Consider the following 23,451-nt stretch of genomic DNA (forward strand, 5'->3'; position numbering starts at 1 on the left):
TCCTTGTCCTGCCCCTCCATCCCTTGTCCCACAGCCCCCTGGAGGCCCTGGAATTCTGCTAAAAGGGCTCTTTTCCCTTAAAAGAGGCACAGGGAAAATGTGACAGAAGTTTTGCCCTAAACTGCCAGACTCTGCATCTGCTGTTTATCTCCAAGAAGAGGAAATTCAATAACAGACCCATCTCTATTTTATATTCCTCAGGTTCCTGCATTTGAAAGGCAATTTTCAAGTTTACATTTCAACATTTTCTGCCTTAGAAGTGTTCAGGGTTGCTGAATGAGGGATCTTTGCTGAAACATTCACCAGAGTGAAAACAACCCCGGGGTAACAGGGTTTGGTGTTAAGAATATCCATAAATTTCCAGAATTCAGAATTGCATGGTGTGTTTCAGCTTTTAAATTTCCAATCTGATTTCCAAGTGTGTTGTCCAGAGTGCAATCCTGATGGATTTGGGAGGCTCTAACAGAGCAGGGGCTTTGTTTGCTGCAGGTACCTGGCCCCATTCCCTTCCCATGTGGTGAAAAACGACCACGTCAGGAAGTTCTTCAGCACTTCATCTCCCTCGCAGCAACTTCAGAGCTCAAGTGAGTTGAAATAAAGTTTAAAAAATATTTTTTTTTGTACTGTATTTCATAAACTGATTCTATTTGTGACTCTGTTCCTTGTTTCCAGATCCTGGCAACCCCTCCCTGTATAAAGTAGGAACTACGCTGGGAACATCTGGAAGGTGAAATATTTATCTTGTTTATAATTAATTCTCTTAAAAGGCAATTTTCATGTCCTCCAACAAAACCCAGACCCCCTTCAAGGATCCAATTACGTGGCTTCTTTTGCCACTTCCATATGGAAAGATTAAAAATTTCCATGGGATTATATTTGGGTATCTTTACTTCTTTTTAATAATGCAAGGCCATTCTGTCGAAAGCTTTTTTAAATCAGAGAGAGGCAGCAGAATATTTCAGATCTGTGATTATTGAAGGAAATTGTTGAAGAAAAATTCTGTTGAAGGTGAAGATCAGCTTCACCCTTTGCCAGAAGGGCCCTGTTTTACTGAGCTGTGGAGCAGGGCAGGTACAAATCCATACCCTGGCTCCAGCGGGGCGATTTTCCCCAGAATTTCTGTGAATTTTTCCCGATTTCTGTGGCCACAGCAGCTGATCTCTGGGTGTCACAGCTCATCCAGCTAAACCCAACCCTGTTCCTATTTTCCAGACCTATATGTGGGGTGGCTGGAATTCAGTCTTCCCAGAACCACGTGCAGCACTCGGCCGCTGCCCCCGTGTCTCTGGCGCACTGCTCGCACTCCGGCGGCGCCGGCTCCTCGCTGGGCTATCGCTCCCAGCTGGAGAGCTCCTCCCCTGCCATGCTGATGTCTTCCAGCCCTCAGACCCCTCAGACACAGGAGCAAAATGGGATCCTGGACTGGCTCAGGAAGCTGCGCTTGCACAAGTATTACCCCGTCTTCAAACAGCTCACCATGGAAAAGGTAAGGCGGGAAGTGGAGGGAAGCAGGCAGCTTTTAATTATCCCCACCTTCTCCAGGCTGGGAACATCTGCACTGAGGATCACACACAACTTTCTGGCACATGCTGGAGAGGCTTTCACTTTCTGCAAGCAGTAATGAATTGATGAAAACCTTCTTGCTGTTCTCACTCTGTGTTGTGTCCGGGGCTGTCCAGCAGCTGCTGCTTCTCCCAGGCTTCCTCATGGAGTGCTTGGAGATCCAGCTGGGATCCTGCCTCAGGAGCTCTGCTGGGGTCCCTGGACATCCTTTTGTGTGCTGGAGATACCTAAATATGTTGATTTCTCTGGAATTCTGCTTCTTGGTTGATTATTCTCCCAAAATATTTGGTTATCCTCATTTTAAGAACTAAATTTTCAGAGACTCGTGGCATGAATATGAACATGAGTGAGTGAGGTTCGTTTCCTGCAGAAATTCTTGTGGAAAAATCTCTTATGTCTTTGCATTGCAAGAGTCCCAGATCACACCTGTGTGTGCTGGATTTTATCTCAACAAGGTTGTGGAGCATTTTCCCAGCTCCAGCGGGAGATTCCTTGTTCTCTGTCTTTTGGCCTGGAACGCCCTCCAGTGGAGGGAGGGCTTGGGCTCAGCTTTGTGCTGCTTTGGAATATTTTATGGATTTAATTTCAGTCTCTTACCAGAGGCTTATGATTTAATTTTCTTCATTATAAGAAGGGAAATATACTGGGTTTTTTTTGTTTAATAAAGTAGAAAAACTCTATATTCCACTGTATTTTTAAAAAGCAAATATTATTATGCATACTTCACTGGCTTTCATTTTAATTACATTATAATATAAATGTCTGTATTTATCTCTATATTTTATTATTAAATTTACTATTGGTGTATATTTTTAGTCCACTTCTCTGTAAATGACACACTGGGAAAACTGGAGTAATTTTCTAAGATTCTTAAATTCACTGATAGCACCAAGTTCTATTTTAATTTAATTCTATTTTAATATGTACACGAGTTATTTCATCTTTATTGTGACTGGTTAATACAAGCACACACCTAATTAAATTAAATCTGCAGGTTTCTTCCTTTCATGCCTGTCCCCCACATTTTCCTTTTACACTCTAATCGAAAACTGGAGTAGAGAATTTCTTTGAATTTAAAAATGGTTTTAAAGTTGGCTTTTGGAATTGCTCTTCACTGAAAATGGGAATAAGAATATTTCAGGATATAAAACTAAACATATTTTTCTTTCCAAGTTTCTGAGTCTTACTGAGGAAGATCTGAATAAGTTTGAGTCCCTCACCATGGGAGCAAAGAAGAAGCTCAAGACCCAACTAGAGCTGGAGAAGTAAGTGAGGGCTGGATGAACTTCTTTTATAGTCAAAAAATGCAAATTTTACTTCCCAGAGCACAAACCTGCCATGATTCCCACCTGGAGATGTGGATGATTATTATCTTCATAACTAAACAATATTTAGCACTTTCTGGTTTACTGCTGCCTGTTTAGGGTTGTGATAAGGATACCAAATCTTTAAATCTACAAAATATACACATTGTGTTTAGGTGTTTTTAAACTTGTATCACATTTATTGCAGAGATTTTGGGCTTTCCATCCACTTGACATTGGTGGGAGCTGTTGGGTTTGCAGGCCCAGGGGATGCACTCCCAAAGTCAGGCTTTTTTTTCCTAGCAAGTGACAATTTTCTGGCTCCAATCCATGTGGATGGAGCACAGCTACTTCAGGAGCTGCCTCAGTGTCCCACGGTGACCCCAGGCAGCTGTGACAGCCCTTTGGGGACACTGATGCAACAGATTGTCCTGGTTTTTGCATCTCCACTTACAGGAAAGTGTTTATTCTACAGCTACTGCTGTTCCCTAAAAAGCAATTAGAAATCCAAATCTGTGCCCATTTATCAGAGCTCCTTGGCAGCGTTTATCAGCAATCTTAGTTTTTCCAGAGTTTGTTTGGAAAAGGAAAACTTGGGGCTGTGTTTGTTTTCTCTTTGGGTTTGGGATGTGCTGACATAATTTGTGATAGAATTTTAGAGTTTAGTCAGAGTTTGGTGATGTTTTACCCTGGACAAATAAGAGCATAGTGTTGTAATCGGATGGCAAATAGTCCAGCCCTGACTGCTGGCAGTTCTGGTCAGCACTGCTGTGATTTCCAAGTGTTTCCATTTGAAATGGGCACAGCAGCAGTGAATTGTTCAATGGGCTTTGTCTGCTTTGGGTTCATTCAGAAATGGATTTATTTATTAAATTTGTGTTTTAGCCAGTTTCTGTCTCTTCATGCTTCTGTCCATCACCCTGTAGGGAGAAGTCAGAGAAACGGTGCCTAAACCCCTCCACACCTTCCTCAGTGACCAGCAGTGGGGTGGCCAGGGTTCCCCCCACTTCCCACGTGGGGCCGATCCAGAGTATCCGGGGCAACCACGCTGCAGGTAAGGGGAGCAGGGGACACTGCTGTGCTCAGCTGTGCCTGCACAAAGGTCACCTCACTCCTGTGCTGCTGCTTCCCCAAGCTTTATCTTCCAAAAGCCATTGGCTTAACGGGGAGCAAGCAAAAAGTCTGATTTTGGTGATTACTGGGGAAAATAAAAAGTGATTTTTCCATGGCTCTGGAGGGAATGGGCAGCTGCTCTGTTCCACCTGTGATGTATCCCTGTAAATGCTGAATGTGGCCATGTTGCTGAGGTGCTGTCAGTGTCACCTCCATTTCCCCTGTCCCTGCAGAGCTGCGAGTGGACGTGGATCAGGCAGCCCACCCCCTGCCCAGGGAGGGCAGCTCCTCCGAGTACTCCAGCTCCAGCTCCAGCCCCATGGGGATCCAGGCACGGGAGGAGAGCTCGGACAGCGCCGAGGAGAACGAGAGACGTAAGCAGAGCCCCGCGGCCGCGCCCCCTGCCCCGCCCAGGGCTGTCCTCACCGCCCCTCTCTCCCCAGGCCTGGAGCTCCACCTGGACGCCTCAGACAAGGAGAAGCCGGTGATGCTGCTGAACCATTTCCCCTCGAGCTCTGCCAGGCCCACGGCCCAGGTGCTGCCCGTGCAGAATGATGCTGGCTCGGGCCCCGCCGGCCACCACGCGCTGCCCATGCAGATGCTGTCCCCGAGCCCCTCACACATGGCCCCCATCCGCATGCTCGGCTCCGTGCACAAACCTGAGCGCGGCTCTGCCGACATGAAGCTGCTCTCGTCCTCCGTGCACTCCCTCTTGTCTTTGGAGGAGAGGAATAAAGTGTCTCCTGGCTCGAGGGGCAGCATAAAGATGGAGAAGGGCTTTGGGAACGCTGTGGTGGATGTCATGTCCGCGTCCTCGCCGCACCAGCCCCTGCAAGTGCTGTCGGGGAGTGCCGAGAGCAGCTCCCCCACGTCCACCATGAACTTTGGGCCTCGCACCAAAGTCGTCCACGCTTCCGCTCTGGACAGAGTGATCAAACCAGCCCAGCAGCCAGGACTCATAGTGGAGACGAGCACTGCTGCCACGGTGACGTCCAGCACAGTCTTCCACGTGGCTCGTCCGCCCATCAAACTCCTGGTGTCGTCGTCTCTTCCCACCGACTCCGCCATGGCCGGACAGACTTCCTGCTCCAGTAATATGCAAATAACAGTGTCCCCTGCAATAATCAACCCCCGGACTGCTCTGTACACAGCCAACACCAAAGTTGCCTTTTCTGCCATGAGCAGCGTGCCCGTGGCGCCCATGCAGGGCAGCTTCTGCGCCAACAGCAACGCGGCCTCCTCCAGCAGCCACCCGTCCCCGTCCTTCACCACCATGGCCAACCTGCCCAGCTGCCCCGCGCCCAGCTCCAGCCCCACGCTCTCCTCCGGCGCCGACAACAACTTCTACAGCAGCAGCAGCAGCAGTAGCAGCAGCAGCAGCAGCGGCTCAGCCGGGAGCGTCCCCGTCCCCAACCAGAACCACCATCACCACCACCACCAGCAGCCGCCGCCGCAGCCCCCCGGCTGCATGGTGTGCAGCTCCTGCGGCTGCAGCGGCAACTGCGGCTCCAGCGGCATGACCGTCAGCTACGCCAACTATTTCCAGCACCCCTTTTCAGGACCTTCCATGTTTACTTTCCCTTTCCTGCCCTTCAACCCCCTGTGTAGCAACGGCTACATCAACACGCAGCAGTACAACAGCAGCACCACGTTCCCCGTGGTGCACACGGCCTACAACAGCGGCCTGGCCCCCGACTCCGTCATGGCCGGCCAGTCCACCTTCGCCGTGCCCCCCATGCAGAACTTTATGGCGGGCACGGCCGGGGTGTACCAGGCACAGGGGATGATGGGCAATGGCAACGGGTCAAGCCACAAAAAAAACGGGAACCTCTCCTGTTACAACTGCGGGGCCAGCGGGCACAGAGCTCAGGACTGCAAACAGCCACCCATGGATTTCAATCGGCAAGGTAAAGGCTGGGGGGACACACAGGGCCCTTTCCTGAGGGTAGAGTTCAGGCTGATGTTTCCTGAACTGGTTCGTTCCTTTCTTTGGGATTTTTTCCTTTGTGCCAAGTTACGGCTGATGTTTCTTCAAATTACTCATGGCTGCATTTGGGTGACCCTTTGGAATGGTTTGCTCTGGGTTTGGAGTAATATCCAATCCAGAGTGTGGCCTTGAGCCCTGCCCCCATGGTCTGATGGTGTCTGGGAATCTCTGGCTTGTAAAAATGGTTTGTTATTAAAAGTTGATGGTCTGAGCTATTGGCAAATTTTAGGCAGCCTCATGAGAAGGACTCAGACAAGGCCCTCAGGTGTGATCTGTGGGGGTGGCACTGTTTTTTAGGGAGGGAAGAAACATCAAGGAAGGGAGGGAGCTGCTGTGGACAGGTGGCAGCAGAACCACTGTTGCTGCCTCTGCATTGTCAGCCAGATCAATTTCAGTCATTATTGCAAGTTCCTCTGGAATTTTAGAAACTGAAATCTCTGTTCCTCTTTCCTTGTTCCCAACACAATAACCTAAATGAAGAATTGCTGTTCAAACCCTCCTGTCATGGTGGGCAGGCCCTGGCACAGGTGCCCAGAGCAGCTGTGGCTGCCCCTGGATCCCTGGAAGTGTCCAAAGCCAGGTTGGACAGGGCTTGGAGCACTCTGGGCTAGTGGAAGGTGTCAGGGTTGGAACTGGATGGGCTTTAAGGTCCTTTCCCACCCAAACCATTGTGGGATCCTGTGATTCCATGAAACAAAATTGTGCCAGCCCTAAAATTGCACCCAAGCTCCAGTGATTCATTCCATGGCTAGGAGGCAGCAGGTTGGTTTGGGAAGCCGTGGGAGGTGGCTGATGTGTAACCCCTGTGTCCCTGTCCCTGTCCCAGGTACGTTCAGGCTGAAGTACGCCCCTCCCTCGGAAAGTCTGGACTCCACAGACTGAGCTTCCCCAGCTGGCACCACGATGCTGTAAAGCCATGGAGAGCGACGGAGATCGAACTGCAAAACTGAGACGTCCAGTTGCTGTTAAGCTTAATGTATTTTTTAATCCAAAGGTGCTTTACTTTATTAGACTAGGTAGAAAATCTAGCTTAGGGGTGCAGCCAACCCAGTTTTGATTGCCAAATTCAAGCTTTGTTGTTGGAACTCCTGACTCCGTGTCCTCGGACAGATGGATGGACGGATGGATGGATGGATGGTGGAGCTGGCCAGCTGCAGTTCCTGCTGGAAGTACAACATCCCCTGTACTTTTTTGGCTGGAGAATGTTACCACAACTGGACTTTTCTAAGGTGAAAGGCCTGACTCCAGGGCAGCTGTGTTCTGAGGTGGAAGGTAGGAGTGGCCAGAAGGACTTTGGCACCCCTGGGCTAGGTAAAATGTCTACTTTTTTTCAAAAGTGATCAGGCACTAATCTCTGGGATTTTTAAGGATTGCACTACAGAAGAATGTAAAACTCTTCAAGCTTTCTGCACTTTTAGCAGACAGTGTCACTCTGAGACCAGTGCAAGAGGCAAAGAAGTTCCAACCTTTACAAATTGGCACCAGCAGGCTTACGGGACTTAATTCCACAATAAAAATCCTAAAAAGTCTCTCTTTTTCCCTTCCAAAAGAACACACACGGCAGTTTCGGTTCCTTCTGGAAACAAACTCGTACTTCATTGTCTCACCTATTACTAGCTAGTGCTGGCTTCCCAGCACTGGAATAAACTTAGTTTCCAAGGGTCCAAGTCCCAGAGACTCCAGAGTCATAAAAGCTTCGAGGATATTTTCCTGTAATACACAAAACCTTTACGTCCTGTTACTGTATATAGGTCTCTTTCACAGAAACCTTATTATTCTGCTTTTGTAAATGAATTTTAAACCATCCTAAAAAAAAAAATCAAACTAAGAACTCTGGCAGCAGAGTTGATAAGCTTTTGCTTTACTTTATATAAAATACCCTTTGGCTCCTACCCCAGGATTCAGGAGTGGTGGGAGTCAAACATGTAAAAGGTAGTAAAAAATTCATTATTATCAAGACTTGGAAGGATTTCTTGTCGGCCTCCTTCGTTGCAGTAGGTTGTAGATGAGTAGCTTTGGTGTTAACTACTTAGTCCATCATTTGTGGGTGACAAATCTAAATTAGGACTCGAGAGGAAGCCAAACCCATCTCGAACTGCTAATTTGAAACACTTTGGTCCTGTCTGGTTGAAAGAAGATCCTAATCCTCATGGCTCTCCCCCCCGGGAATATGACAGCATTAAATGGGTGAGGCCTCCTCTGTAAAAGTGTCTGACAGAGAGAAATTTGCATCCTGTAATTTGGGAGACACCTTTAAAGTCTGAAGCCTTGTTTACACTCGGAGGTATTCCTTACAGCAGGATGAATCCATAGGATTGACTTGGGAAGTCCTCTGGGAGCAGGAGGGTTTGGAGCTGCCCCCAGGAGCTGGGGCTGTGTGAGGGGGGAGCTCAGCCCTTCCTGGGCCCTGCTCATGGGAAAGGGACATTTTGGGCTATCCCTGTGTCCCTGCCTCTCCCAGGGCAGCCTCAGCCTCGTGGGATCATGAGCATCAGGAGAGCCTCGGGAATGTGGGTGGGCAGAACCAAACTGGGCCCAGGGAGGGATCCAAAACCTCAATTTGCAGAACAAACAAACAAACAAACAAACAAAAGATACTTTTATTGCTATGCAATAAGAACCCCCTGATTTGTGTATCCCCAGCCCAGCTCCCGCTCCCTGTTGGCTCTGCCTGTGTTTGAGGACGTTCCCTGTGTTCCCATGAACAACCTTCAGACCTACAACACTAAAGGGATGAAAACTGACAATGCAATTTACTTTGCCTTAATGAGCTCGAGACAATGGTAGGAACAGTCTGTCCCACTGCATCATGCCCAAGGAAAACGTGCAGTTCCATGTTTACTATTTGCAGCTTTGAGGGTCTCTCCAGTGGCCTGGAACATGTGCTGAAAGCCAAACTTAGTGTTATTATTATTAGTGTTGTTGTTATTATTTTTTCACTTTTTTAAACAGTATTTTAAAATTGTATTTAAGGAAACTGTATTTCAACACATATGTGAGTGTTCAAAAACCCTCTTGAAACAGCAAAAAACAGCAGCAGCAAAAAAAAAAAAAATCATTTCTGTACCAGTTCTGTTTTGTTTTACTGCCCAGGGCTGGGCACAGTTATGTCTGATCTTCCTCACAGAAAAAATCGTATCAAAAGGACTGTAAAACTGAATGTCTGTCCAGCAAATTGTTTCATTCCTTTCTCCAGAGCTTTCTTTAGGATCCTTTTCTGTGTGTAGACTTCAGGCTGATGTTTCCAGCAAACTGTTTCATTCCTTTCTTTGGGATTGTTTCTTTTGTGTCAAGTTATGGCTGATGTCTCTTCAAGTGGCTCATGGCTGCGTTTGGGTGACGCTTTGGAACAGTTGGGTCTGGGTTTGGAGTAGGATCCAATCCAGAAGGACCTGGAGGCAACACAAGTGTCCTGAGAGGAAAATCTAATGAGTCAGCAGCAACCTCAGAGCCTTCCCCAAATCCCAGCGAGCTGGGGCTTCAGACCTGCCAGTGAACACCCTCCACTCTGTACTCAGAACAACCAAAGTTGGTAAGTCCGAACAGAGCACCTTAATTCCATAAAATTATCCTTAATCTCTTCAAAGGCACAAATCCATCTTTTTACCCCTAAAAAGCAAGGCAGCTTGGGTTGGAATAGTAGAGTTCTAGCTGCCCTGCCTGAAGGAACCAGTTCTTAAACCCTATTTTTATACATTGAAAGATGGAGATTTCAAAGAATGTTATTTAGCCCTGTCTTTGTCCTGCAAGCATAAAAAGAATTAGTTCTAAAGATGGATTTCACTGTGGAATGGGAATGATTTTTCAGTGTAAGAGGGAAGGGAATCCCCAGTGATCTCCCTGCAGTGGCAGGAGAATCAGTGAGGAGCCTTTCCCAGGGGAGGGAGCAGTGGGTGGGGCAGTTCCAGCTGTATTTTCCATTTGATGATGGAAAGACTCAAAATAGGATGGAATTTCCAGTGAACTCCTCCTCACCCTGCAAATTAAGCATTAATAAATATTCTGGGCTCGACCCTAACAGGGAGTGCAGAGAGGGAGGAGAGGGAACTGAGATACTGATCAGAGGGTTCCACCTGACTTTTGTTGAAAACCACATTTGAACCAATACTAAAGTTTATCAGAACTGGTTTTTATCCAAATCAGCTCTGTCACACTCAGCTTTTTGTGGAAAATTTTCATTAAATTTTCATTAAATCTTGGCAAATTAAGCACCAGACTTCCCAGAGTAAGAGTCCACCAGCAGGCATTGGCCATGCACCAGATCCCAGAGATATCCCAGGATGAGCCAGGCTGGGGCACCAGGCAGAGCAAAGCTTCTCCCAAAATCCTGCAGGGGAGCAGAGCTGTGCCAGAGAGACCCTGGGAGCACTGGACTCGGGCTAGTCTGGAACACCTGGAAATGGGATGAATATGGGCAAATCTGGACAAAAATCCACGTAATGGAGTGTTTGTGAGAGTAGGAATCACTTTGGCTGGTTGAGGCCCCACAGCTCTTGTAATAAACCCTTGGAATTACCCATTTGTTCCCTGAAATTTTCCTGATGTACACAAGAACTGTGTTGGTACTGAAGCAGAAAGCAAATCCCGTGTGTTTTCAAGTGCAGATTAACAGCTTCTCTTGGACATAACTTTCCATTAGGAATGAAGGAAATTCCTGCTCCATTTGAGCCATTTCTTTTACTTCGATCACTTCTAGTATTACAAATTCTGCATGTAACTTTATAAATATTTTAAATAGTTTTGTAAATATTTAATATTCAGCTAATTTGATTTTGAATTGTAAATGTCAAGTATTCTGGTATTGGGATTTTTATGTTTTATTATACTTTGTTAAAAGTTAAATTGTACATTTTTAGAATGTTTTTATCTGAGTAAATTTAATGTATGGAAAATAAAGAGTTAAACAGAATCCCTTGGTACTGGCTTTCCTTTTAAAGGGATTCAGCTGTGTGGGGGCTTCTCCAGCTTGGCAGTAGCAGAGAATTATTTTTAATTCCTTTAATTATTTCGCTGTGAAAATGCCTAGGAATAACCACACGAGCTGGAATTAAGTTGGGATGTAATCCATCCATATCAGCACTGTATTAATTTTAAAAAAGCAACATTTGTACAGGAATATCAGTCGATCACATCGTAATTACAAGTACAGTTGTCAGTTATGAGTTAAACGAGTTCTTACACGAACAGAACTAAACAGAGAACAAGCTGCATCGAAAAGTTCACGTCGGAGTAAAAACACAAAGGACAATAAAAAACGGGCAGGGGGCCCTGGGAAAAGGAGATGCATGCAAAGAGTGGAGGAGGTACGAGGTGGAGGAGGTACAACGCGTGCACCCCGCGCAGTGCCAGGCGCTGTAGTATTGCTTCTGTCCCCGCCAGAGCCGGTGACACCGCGGACACACGGACACCGCGGGGATCCCGCCACGCCTCGCTGACAGCACTAGAGAAACACAGGTTTGTCCCACGGGAGAGCTCCCCTCTGCACAGCCTGCTCCCTGCCCGGGACACAGGAGCCTCCAGCCCTGCCACAAATCGTTTGTTCGTCAACTCTGGGCAGCCGCTCCCGGCCCTGAGCTGCTCCTCCCGACTGCCAGGCACGGGAAGGGCCGACCTCCGGGCTAGGGGCAGGATCCTATGGATCACTGGAAGCCAGCTCAGATGAACACACAGGGATTGGGAATTCATAACAGACTGGAGTTTATTTCAGTGTTACCTGTTGGGGTGTGCATTTTACAGTTAGACACTTCCTACAACTACGATAAAGCTGTGGTGTTTGGTATGAGTATTCCAGAAAGCGGCGCCGCCCCTGAGCGTGCGGTGCCCAAAAACCGGAGACACAAAGAGTTGTCCTTCCCCAGCTCACCCCGAGCACTTGCCTTAACTCCCTGCAGCACTGACACGAGTCTGATGGAGCTGCAGAAGAAAAAGCTCCCCTTTGGAACATTAAAATGCATTTGCTCTCATGAGAAACCTTCCCATTTAAAACCAAAAAAATTTAAGGAATCGTAGGGAGAATTTCCAGCAAACTCACGGGAAACACTTTAGTTCCTCCCTGGTGCCTGTTCGCTCATTAAAAGTAAATCAAGTGTCCCTTTCTCTGCAAGTGTCACATGCACAATTGGGCTCCTTTCATCAGGTCCAGACCTGTAAATGTGCCTGTGTGGAATATTATTAGGGCAGGTTTCAAAGCTGGAGGTGCTCGTCTGTACTGTTTAATAGTCACAAACAAGGCAAGGTGAGATGAGACACCTGCTAAAGCAAGACTATGCTAAGGACTGAGAGCGTAGGTGACATCCGGTTCTTTCCTTGGGGGGTGTGTGGGGAACAGTGGGGGTGATGGCCAAGGGTCAACCCAAATCCAGGGCTAGGCCCAGCGGCGTGTCCTAGGCGGAGGCCGGCGCTCCGAAGGTCTCCTGGGAGGCGTAGACCATGTAGAGGAAGCCATCCTCGTCCTTCTCGCTCTCGTACACCTCGGAGATGGGCGTGGACACGCTCACCATGCTGTGCCCGTTCACCAGCAGGAAGAAGGCCTGGTTGGAGTTCAGCTGCAGGCGTCGCCTGGGCAGGGGTGAGGGGAAAGGGGGACAAAGGACAGATGGCAACGGACAGTCCTCAGCAGCAAAGGTCAGAGCAGAGAATCGGGGAATGGTTTGGGGTGGAAGGATTTCAAAAAACCTTATCTCATTCCAGCCTCTGTGATGGGCACCTTCCCCTGCATGTCCCCACCCAGCCCTGTCCCTCAAAACTGGACTGAATTCCTCTGCTAAATCCAGGCAGGTGCATCCCCTGGCAGAGCCCTCACTCAGGGGAAAAGCTGCACTCCAGAAGGGCACTGAACTGGAGGGACTGGGAACGAAGCACCCCTGGCATAACCAGGGACCTCTGGCTTGCAGCTCACTGGAATGAAAACCCAGAGATCCTTGGGAAGATTGGGAAAGACAGGCAGAGCTTCCTTGCAAAACCTGGGCAACTTTAAAACTCACTTTGTCACCAGCTCTGTAACGGCCTGGGTTTAACCTTGGAGCATCTTGCGCCCTCTCCTCCTCTCTCCCTCCCAGGAGAAGCATGGTGGGAAGGGCAGGGAGCCACAGGCTGCACAAAGTGCCTGGCACAGGAAACAGCTGATTGCTGGATTTCCCTTGGATCATCCCAGCTCGGGGGAAATGGGTGTTCCTGCTAAACTGCCTCCTGCAGAGCAGGTCTGCAGAGAGCAGCTCTTCCCACTGGATAAACCAAGTGAGCAACAGCAGCTCAGGAGTGTGGAGCTGCCACCAAAGGAAGGAAAGAATAGATCAGAAGAGCTTCCTGCTGTTTCCACTCGCTGCTGAGGGGCAGCAGCAGCTGGAAACAAGGATTTATTTAGCTCCCAACCATAGCCCTGGACAGGGACCCTTCCAAAGCCAGCCTAATCACTGCAGAGACAGCAGGCTGAGGGAAGGCAGCAGCTCTCCAGGGTTTGGGACGGATGGGCTTCACTGTGCATCACTGGAGCTGGCTGAGGCCCAAGTCTGGCCAGTACCAAGTTATTTATTAATAGTAAAGCCAGAGAAAAAAGGTGAGAAAATCCTTCAGCCTGCAGTTAACCTCTTTGCCCAGGGGCTTTCATGTTCCTGAGAAACTCTGGAAGACTTGAGCAAACTGGTTCCTGTCTCCAAAGCCCTCTCTGCCTTTCTTCCTCCTGCAGGAGCTGGGATTTGCCTGTGACAGTTTTTGTTTGGACACCCTGGACAACTCCCACAGCCCGTGGCCTCCACAAACCAGCTCCTGCTGCAGCCTGACCAGCACAAAACAAGCTCTGGTTTGCTGCTCACTTCTGGAGAACCTTCCTAATCAAACACTGCTGCCGAGCCAGCAGAGATGCACTTCTAGCAGAATTTCTGACCACACAACTTCCACTCGGGGCTGTTCCCCTCTGCCTTTCCTGTAAGATGAGCAAGCAGCCAAGGCAGAAACCCTCTGGCCTGAGCTGGTGTTTCCCAGGCCTCAGTGCTGTCACTGAGGGAAAGCTCAATTCCCAAAGGATGCCAGGAGCATCCCCAAGCAGCAGCCAGAGCAGAGCTCTGGCTCTGAGCCCAAACTCCCCTTCCCAGTGGGTGGGAAGAGGCAGCCACTCCCGAGGGGGACTCCATGGCAGAAGAGAGGAGGCATCCCAAAATAGCCAAGCAGGAAGTGCTGGGCAGAAGACCCATGGCAGCCAGGGATTCACAGCCCCACACTCCCTCCTACAGCTCTGGGAATGTTATTTCTCTTGGAGGCAGACTACAAGCCCAGCTCTCTTCAGAGTGGGGTTTTTCCAGCAAAGCAAAAGGAAAAGCACCTTCTCCTGCTTTGTCCTAGTGCTCACTAGATAAATTTTCCACTTAGACCTCCCAAGTGTACCAGAGGAAGAATTAACAGAGCATCACAGTCCGAGGTCGATCAGTTCACACGGGAATCCCACCAATACTACCTGATAATTTTGATTAGCTCGCTCATGTTGACATGATCTGGCACCAGGAACTTGGTCTTATCCAAAACTGGAAGCTGCTTCTCCCCCTTGTACCTTTCAATGATCACCTGAGAAGAAACACAAAAAGCAGAGGATGTGAAAGGCAGGAGCAGTGTCTGGTGCCCTCATCTCCCCCCTCCCAGCTCCATTTCCTTTAACCTGTGAATGCAGCATCTCCAGTCTAAAAAGCAGCAATTCATGGTTGGCTCAGCTATCTTAAAGGTCTTTTCCAACCCAAACAATTCTGTGTTTCCATGAGAATTAATTACCTTCACGTGCTCTTCTGTTTGTTTGCAAGAGCCACTGCACAGAGGGGTAACACACAAGGATTTTACAGCACACATCCACAGCTTCAGTGCAATTTTAAGAGAGTTCCTCTGCTGCAATCATTTAACCCAGCAACAAGGAAATCCAAGGAAAGATCAAGCCCACTTCCCTCTAACACACTGCAGTGGCTGACCAGGGGTTTGTGCTGCTATACCAGTCTGCCAGATCAAGCATTTGTCTCTGGAATTTCTCCAGTTTCAGGCCATCTCTTTAAGAACCACCACTCCAGATGACTCTGCCATTCCATTCACCTCCCATGGTTCCTTGCAATACATGAGAAAAAGCTACTTTGGAAGGGTATAAAACCTCCAATTTCCAAATTAAGGAGAAAATTTCCTCAAGCACGCTCAGGAGCCAGTAACTCTGCCAGGACTGCTGTGTAATAACCACTTAATTCACAGAGAAAATGCAGATTTCCCAATTTAAGGAACACCCTGCCCAGCAACTGAGGGTAGTTCCTGCTTTTGAAAAGTGATCTCAGAACTCGTGTGCTCCTGTTTCCAGGGCCATGTGGGGTTTGTAGATTTCCAGTCACCAGGAGCTACGTGACACCAGTCCCTTGGATCCTCTCCATGCTCACGGGGTCTGGCTGTGTTGATCCTAAAAAGCTGCACAGGTGAAGAGACCTTGATTGAATTCTACCAGAGAAAGAGCCTTACATCACTTGAAATAAATGCTGGCTCAGTCTGGGTAACAAAGCCCCACTATTTTTAAGCAGCAGATATTTCTAACAGCAGCATGGAGGACGTTGACAGCACAGGAGGGATTTATTATCTGGTGTGACATTGCCACCTTATCTCATCCAGAACTGCTAATGACAATAACGAGGCAGTGACTGGCCCAGCAAGACTCCAGGGATCCCAGCAGGGATAGCTGGGAGTTTGCATCACCACATCTCCAGCAAGTTCCTTAGGTACCTCTGAATTTTTGGTTGGAAGCTGTCCATGGCTGATTTAAAGTGAGGGTTTTGCCATAAATCCCCGGCTTTCAATCTGTGGTCATGGAGCCTGGGGACTATGGCTAAGTAGTCTCTGAAAGGTGAGGGAAAAAGCAATATTTGTCAGGAAACAGATTTGCAAGGAAAGCACCTTTTGGGAAAATGAAACATTCCAAAAAAGTCAGAAAATCCTGCTGTGAAGCATTCCTTGTTCCTCTGCCCCACTGCACAGGGACGCAGCAGTGGCAGCTCCAAAGTGAAGGAAGGAGTTTAAAGCCCAAGAAAAGCTGAAAACCTTTCAGTTTCTGTTTCTACAGCAGCTTCTGTCAGTGAGCTTGCTCGGGGAGTGGGGACAGGTTGCAGCAGGTGGTTCACAGCAGAATTTCCACACACTGGGGTCACCAAATCTCATCACAGAGCCAAAGGCTGAGGGTCCCATTCAGTTCCCTCTGCTGAAGAACTCATCAGTGACAGAACACAATCCATGCCTTTCGCTTGTAGGATATTCTCTGCATTTTTAACTTTGATGCAGTAAATAAAATAAAATACAAACTTGGGCAGCGTTTGGAGCTGAGCAGCTGAGGAGTGACAGGGTGAGGGGTGATATCCAATGTGAGCTGGACAGCCCAGCAGCATTCCTGGAGACCTAAGCACAGGCCCATCCCAGGAGAAAAGGATTTTTTCTGATGAGCAAATCTATATCTGCCTCTGCACTCCTGTCTACTCCTCTTGGTGAGCCTCTGAAGACTCTTAAATCAGAGAAGAAAACCACAGAGAGAGGAGCTGAGTGCTCAGAAGGATCTCAGAGCTCAGCTGGGGTGTGGTTTTCTTCCAAGTTACAAAACACAAGTGCAAAGCTCCGGAAATGCCACTTCCTCCAGCCCCTGTGAGCACCTTGCTGCACCACACCAACCGTGAGAACTGCTGCTTCAGAATGCTCCTGAAACCCAGGCTTAGCCACCCTGAACTGCCAGGTTTTCATGTGGTCTCCTCAGGACAGCTCTTTCACAGCTTTCTAACTGCTAAAAAGACCATGAGGCTGGAAACTGAAGTAAAAAAAAATTAAAAGAACTGGACTTACTGGTATTTTAGTGGGATGCTGATCCCGAATCAGTCGTACATCTTCCACTCTTTGTTCTGCAAGGGATTAAAAAAAAATATCTGTTTAAACATTCACAGTTAATGCTGTTATTTCCTTATTTCTCCACCAGTGAACAGAGGGACTATGTGTCAGGAAAAGCCAGAAGAGGAAATTCAGGCAAAGCAATTTCCAAATGGGCCAGCACTATCAGGAGTACAACCTCTCCTGTGACAGCTGATCCCTTGCTCCTTAACCCAAGGTGACAAGCGCTGTGTGCACCTGCCTGGCTCTCCTAGAAAGTGTTAAAGGAGATCCTTTCCTCCCCACACCCCTCACTTTCTGCCCACTGAAGCACACATTTAACCTCACACAGTTAAGGCCTCAAATTACACCACCCAAATGAACAACTGAATACCCTGTGCTATTTCTGTCAGGTCCCAGAAGAGGAAATGGTCAACAATTATTTGAGCCCCGAGACTGGCCCAAGCCTGGCAGCATCAGCTTTCCTTGTGTGCTCTCCTGTTACCGAATTCCAGGTTTTATTTTGACTCGGCCTCACCCATTGTTGCAGGCTGTGCTGGACCTACACATTTTGCCATTCTCTGTGCCAGTTTTCAGGATAAAGTTCAGCTCTCCTCAGACAGAAATATTAATAGAACAGATATCATGAACCTGGCTAAAGTACACGAGGCAGAGTAAACAGCCCGGCTGCTTTCAGGGGCTGCCTCGTCCGTCTGTCCCCTGCCTACTTTCAGATTCAGTGAACTCAATTTTAAGCCTCTGTTCTTCAGCAGGACGGGGCTTTCCAGGCTCTTTTCAGGTTCCAAACAGCTCCGAGAGAGATGATTTATTTAGTGTTGCATCACGGCTTGAACACACACCTGCCTAGGGAGAGGAGCACTTAGGCCAGCTCCCCGTTGGAATGCTAATGGCAGGACACTCAGCAATAACACCCCTCAGTCTCCTCAGTCCGTGTTTGTGCCCATGGAGCACATCCTCCTCAGGAGCCCGGCAAGGAATGCAGCTCCCTGAATCACCGTTTGGAGCTGCAGGTGAATCAAGCAGAACTCAGGCAAGGAGCATGCAAAGCCTTCACCTGAAAGCCACCTCACATCCCGAACCACATTCCCACAGCCCAGCAGGAGGGCTCCACCTTGTTAAAATACTTCTTAAGATTAACCAAAAACACAAAAGATACGTGGAGAGAGTGAGACCAACCATCCACCTGGCAAGCACTAACTTTTCAGCTGGAACAGGTTTGTTCACAGCAATGTTATTCAGCAGAACTCCCCGGAGCAGAAGGAACATAAACCGGGCAAATCATGGAGATTATTGTGTGTGGTGTGTTCAAAATCAGGCCCCAGTCAGGCACAGATAAACACTGTTCTCTGACGACAGTAGTTGCAGTGGCAACTGCTTGGCTGCCATCCTAGCTGAACTTAATACCTGCAACAGAGGCTGCTGACAGCCGATGGGGTCAACAACAGTTTTGGAAAGCTCTGAGAAAAGGGGTGGCATAAACACAGAATTCTGTCAGACCCACATCCTCCCCTCTTCCCTGCAGGGAACTGCTCACATTTAGCACGACAGCAAAGGCAAGGGTGGGCACATCACAAAGCTCTCTTAAGCAGCTTGACTTTAACCCAAAGGCAGGAAGAAAGGAAAATCTGGATCAATTACTTCCACCAATTCCATCTCACGTACGGGATTTTATAGTTCATGCAGAAATAGGTTACGCTGCCAGTTCGTGTTACCCTCGCAGCGCTTCAGCCTCCCTCCCTGACACACACGGGCAGATCCCGAGCCCTTTCACTGCTCCGCTCCCATCCTGAGCGCACACACAGAAGCGTGCCACGGCTCTATCGAGGCTGCTCCTTCTCGAAAGGCACTAATCTCATTTTCCCAGCCATCATTACACAGCTCTTTTCGGTGCCCTGCTAGTTTTCTGAGCCAAACAGAGGCAGGAGCCACACGCCCCGGTGCAGTCGCGGCTGCCCGGGTGGAGAATTCCCCTCCCCGCGCCAGGCACCGGCTGCCAGCGGAGCTTTAATTCCGCTGCCACTGGCGCAGAGGCCGCCGGACACTGAGCAGACACCGGAGGGAAGGGCAGGCCCAGCTCCTGGCACACACACCGAGGATGTTTCCAGGCTCCTGGGAGTTTTGCAGTCGATTAAAGATGATGCCATGAAGAGATCTCCCCACCCTAAGCACCGATCTCCTCAGCCGGGCACAGCACAGCTCGCCACACCACAAAACCCCCATGTCCCGAACCGCCCGGGTAAACAACCCCGGAGCACGGGCCGGGCTTTGACTCCGCCGCAGCCCCGAGCAGGCCGGGACACCGGGGCAGCCCCGGGCCCGCTCCGCCCGCGGGTCCCCGCTGTCAGCAGGAGCCGCCCGCGGACCCTCGCTGCTCCCACCGCCCTCGGCCCCCTCCCCTCCCCACCGCGGCGATCCCCCCGCAGCCCGGCGGCACCGGCAGCTCCGGCGGGCCGTACCCCGCCGCGTCCCTCCCCGGGGCGCTCACCGAAGGTGCGGCGCTGCTTGAAGCTCTTCTCCGAGGGCATGGCGGCGTTCGCTCGGCCCGGGCCCGGCGGCGGCTCTGCGCGGCGGCAGCGGACACCTCCGAGTGCCGGCGCCCGCCCCCCGCGCCGCCGCGGCCGCTCGGCCGTCAGCTGACAGCGCGTCAGCCGGGCCCCGCCTCGCCCCGCCGGCATCTTGAGTGTGGCACTGGGCAGCGCCGGCATGGCCGCTCGGTGACACACAGACATGGTGCCGGGGGAATGTCACGGGGCCCTGGCGGTGTTCCCGCTCTGCGACACTTGGCCATGGCCGCCTCGGTGCCAGGCTGTATTCTCCTCAGTGACATAGCCATGACCACCTCGGTGCCCTGCCATGTTCCTCATTCAGTGACACAGCCATGGCTGCCTCAGTGCCAGGTAGTGTTCTCCTCAGTAACACAGAGCCATGGCCACTTCGGTGCCAGGCCGTGTTCTCCTTAGTGAGGCCGTGTTCTCCTCAGTGACACACAGGCATGGCCACCTCTGTGCCAGGCTGTGTTCTCCTCAGTGACACACAGCTATGGCCACCTCGGTGCCCTGCCATGTTCCTCATTCAGTGACACAGCCATGGCCGCCTCGGTGCCAGGTAGCGTTCTCTTTAGTGACACAGCCATGGCCGCCTCGGTGCCAGGTAGCGTTCTCAGTGACATAGCCATGGCTGCCTCAGCGCCAGGCCGTGTTCTCCTCAGTGACACAAAGCCATGGCCACCTCGGTGCCAGGCCGTGTTCTCCTCAGTGACACAACCATGGCCGCCTCTGTGCCAGGCCGTGTTCCTCATTCAGTGACACAGAGCCATGACCACCTTTGTACCAGGCCGTGTTCTCCTTAGTGACACAGCCATGGCCACCTTGGTACCCTGACATGTTCCCCTTCAGCAACAAAAAAGAACAATCTCCCCGGGAAAGTGGGGCACTTTTAAAATTCAGCCATCTTGCCTAGATGGTGCTTTTGCAACGAAAGGTTGGGTCAGATGTTCCTTGAGGTCCTCTCCAACCTTGTATTCCATTATTCCATTATTCCATGAACTCGCAGGATGGCCACTTTGGAGTGGCCCACAATGTCACCTTCAACATGAACACTTAAGCACTTTTCTCCATACAAAAGTGCAATTTCAATGATCTGTCAACAGTTTGCCTTCACATTGACATGGATATGGGTAGAGTTTACATTTGAAGAACAAAATTTCAGGAGCAGGTGCTCCGATTCTCTTGGAAGCCACCCCCCGGTCTCATGCGTTTTGTGAGGAATTGATTAAATCACAACTTCAGTCACAGATACCACGTTGTGAGTAAAACTGCCCAACTGTTTCCTGCTTAGCAGCTTTCTGACACAAGCTGTTGGCTGGAGCCTTTCAGCTGCATCTCTCTTTCTCTCACATACGTTCCTGGCACTGTGTTTTGAATTTAAAGGACGATTTTGCATCAATAGGGCACAATCTCACTGTACAATCCAAGGGACAGGGAGCTGTGACCAGGATTGTCCTCAGGAGTACAAGGAGAAGGACAGCTTCCCAAGCATCTTAGAGTTTTCAGTGTTTTTGCATTTTTGGGGTGGAGAGATGCATTGAAGTTGGAGAGAATCTGCACTCACACAAAGGAATGAGGGTTCATGACCTAATTTTGTGATTCAGGGTCACGCAGTCCTGGTGGCCTGTCATTATGAGGCCATTAAAGATGTGACTAACAAGGAAACACAGCCCTGAGGTGTATGTTTGCTCTGTCCATCACATCACTGTCCAGGTATAGCAGGTGAGACATGGATGACCAGCAGAACACTGATACATGTGCAATTTAAAACACCAATCCCAAATTCCTGTGTCAACAGGACTCTTCTTTATTTAAATGCCTGCCTTAAAAAAAAAACCAAAAAAACAAACACTTTCCAGCCTGAGGAAATTCCACCAGGCTCTTGGAATTGTGTCTGAGGGCTGAAGGCAGGAGGATGAAACCACAAAATGTTATTTTTGGGGTGTACAGGTGCATCCTGGTGTCAGGGCTGACAATCCCGGGCTCTGTGTGCTGTGTGGTTTGCATCCACAAGCCGACTGTTAGCAGGGCTGCAGCTCGGGCTGAAAGCATCCATATGGTGCTTGGGGAGAGCCACAATCAGAGTATCTGCTGACAGGCTGGGCTATCACATGCTCCTCTCATAAATAATCTGCAGAGACTGTGAGAAGGAAGCTTAGATCCACACCGAGACTCGCCTGACCTTTCCCTCCTCAGCTCAGCCCTCGCCCGTGTCTGCGTGTCGACAGCACAGACAGTTGGCGAGTCTGGATTTGAGGAAGGTGTTAGGAGCAGTTGGAATGACAGCATGGACATAGCCTTTGGGATCAGCTCTGCCTCAGCACAGCTCCCCAGCCCTGCTGAGAAAACGCTGCTTTGGAAAATGCTTTGGCTTCAGGCTCGGCGACGGTGCTGGAACGGAGCCCTTCAAAAATGGAGCCACAGAGCATTTCTATCCTGGCCTTAGAACACTTTATAAAGCATTTAGGCTGAGGAAGAGGAGACTTAACCCAAAGGGGACATTACATGGTCTTCAAATATGCAAAAGGTTTTTGCAGAGCGGGAGGGAATTAGCTCTTCCCTGCATGCTGTGGGACCAGGATGAGAAATAATGAGCTTACAGCTTGGAAAAGGCCATATAAATTAGGGACTGGGATAAGGGTAAGAATTGTTGAGCACCAGAAGAAATTCCCTAGGAAAGAAATGGAATAATCACCTTTGGATGTTTTTATTTAACGAGAAATTAGTAAAACATCTGCTCCGAAGAGTTCAGGGAGAATTGTTCTGATCTCAGGGAGAAGGATGGGGTAAATACTCCCCTACAATCCCTGTCAGCCCTAGTTTTGCATGAGGCAAAGGAGATGTGATTTCCCAAATTTACCAAGCAGGTTAGAGCTCAGGCTGGGTTGGGATTCCAGCTCAGATCCTCCTGTCTGCACCTCATAAATACTAATACTTAATAAATACACCAGACTAAATACTAAGTAAAAAAAAAAAAAGCACCACAGGTTTTCCCAACTGTTCTTTCTTCCACAAGGTTGGGTTGGTGTTTTTTTGTTAAAAAATCCAGTATGAACAGTGACTTCAAACCGGCTGATATTCACAGCATTTCCCTTGGGAAAAACTCCCACTTTTCCTATTTTTTACCCACATGAGCTGCCTCACAATGAAACGAGTGTATTTCACATTCAGAATAATAAATCATCCCCTCATTTTTCTGGTACAACAGGACTGAAAAGGCTTTTTTTTTTTCCCAAGGAACAGACAAAGCTGTTCCTCTGCAGTGCTGCACCCTTCCTGGAAGACAACTCTCAGTGTGTGGGGCTGGGAGCTCAGCAGCTGTCAGCAGTATTAAATTCACCAGGAACACAGAGAGAAAAGCCCCATAAAATAAAAGGAAGGACACTGTGCTGATAATAACTTGCATTTCAACCTGAATTAAAATACCTCCCCTCAGTTCTTTGCTCACAAATTGTTCTTATCGATCCAGCTCAGCTCAAGATTAATGTGGGTTTGGTTTCTTTATAAGTGTGCAGCCATTACCCAGCTGCTATTGGAGATTTTCAGGCAGAATCTAACTGTAGAGAATTGTTTGCAGTGCCTTAAAATAACTCTTCTGGGAAGTTTTCACCTTAAATTTGCCTGAAGATGGTGGCTACCCTTAAGAACAAATTCCCACACTTCAAATTTCATCTTCTGAGTTAGGAGAACTTAAGGAAGAATTGGTGAGAATGGCAAAATATCTGTTTTGGGGGGTAGAAAAGTGTAATTTGAGAGAAGTGAATCTAGAAAGGAACCCCACATTTTGCCTGGGTGGGTTTTCTCTGAGATCTGACAACAGCTGAGCCTGTCCCTCAGTGGGAACACAACACTGTTTTTTGGAATACCACGTGTTCTAGACTATTAGACACACTTTTTTTAGATGGTAAATCCAAGGTAACGCATTGCTAAGATGTGTGCAGTGTCATTACAAAAACATGATTTTCATAGAATGTTTGGCTAAAAACTCTCCCTGCAAGAAGGATTGCCCAAGACATCATTGCTGGATACCATAACTGACGTCAGTTCCTGCTGTTGCAGCAAA

General features: G+C 49.0%; 2 protein-coding genes across 2 annotated transcripts in view; one reads left to right on the top strand and one right to left on the bottom strand.

Moving 5' to 3' along the window:
• Positions 1-10,876, top strand: part of ZCCHC14 (zinc finger CCHC-type containing 14) — a 49,271-nt gene extending 38,395 nt beyond the window's left edge. The window contains exons 6-13 of the mRNA XM_030955701.1: positions 490-584; positions 673-727; positions 1,213-1,486; positions 2,737-2,828; positions 3,794-3,921; positions 4,214-4,354; positions 4,424-5,887; positions 6,794-10,876. Coding sequence (XP_030811561.1) covers positions 490-584; positions 673-727; positions 1,213-1,486; positions 2,737-2,828; positions 3,794-3,921; positions 4,214-4,354; positions 4,424-5,887; positions 6,794-6,849 — 2,305 coding nt within the window. The 3' untranslated portion in view covers positions 6,850-10,876. The remainder of the gene's footprint in view (positions 1-489; positions 585-672; positions 728-1,212; positions 1,487-2,736; positions 2,829-3,793; positions 3,922-4,213; positions 4,355-4,423; positions 5,888-6,793) is intronic.
• Positions 10,877-11,014: 138 nt separating this feature from the next.
• MAP1LC3B (microtubule associated protein 1 light chain 3 beta) lies at positions 11,015-19,483 on the bottom strand. The gene is made up of 4 exons (XM_030955702.1): positions 19,328-19,483; positions 16,801-16,856; positions 14,417-14,523; positions 11,015-12,525 (listed from the first exon to the last, which is right to left on the bottom strand). Exons 1-4 carry the CDS (start codon positions 19,365-19,367, stop codon positions 12,351-12,353), a joined length of 378 nt encoding a protein of 125 aa, XP_030811562.1. The 5' UTR covers positions 19,368-19,483; the 3' UTR covers positions 11,015-12,350.
• Between the last annotated feature and the right edge of the window lie 3,968 nt (positions 19,484-23,451).

The sequence above is a fragment of the Camarhynchus parvulus genome, chromosome 11 (genome assembly GCF_901933205.1).
Source record: "Camarhynchus parvulus chromosome 11, STF_HiC, whole genome shotgun sequence".
Classification (NCBI taxonomy): domain Eukaryota; kingdom Metazoa; phylum Chordata; class Aves; order Passeriformes; family Thraupidae; genus Camarhynchus; species Camarhynchus parvulus.

Excerpts from the sequence above, each read along its gene's own strand:
- MAP1LC3B (XM_030955702.1), bottom strand. The coding sequence starts at position 19,367 with ATGCCCTCGGAGAAGAGCTTCAAGCAGCGCCGCACCTTCG. Across the intron at positions 16,857-19,327 it reads CAAGCAGCGCCGCACCTTCG|AACAAAGAGTGGAAGATGTA; the intron begins GTGAGCGCCCCG and ends AATCCCTTGCAG. Across the intron at positions 12,526-14,416 it reads GAGCTAATCAAAATTATCAG|GCGACGCCTGCAGCTGAACT; the intron begins GTAGTATTGGTG and ends ACCCCTGCCCAG.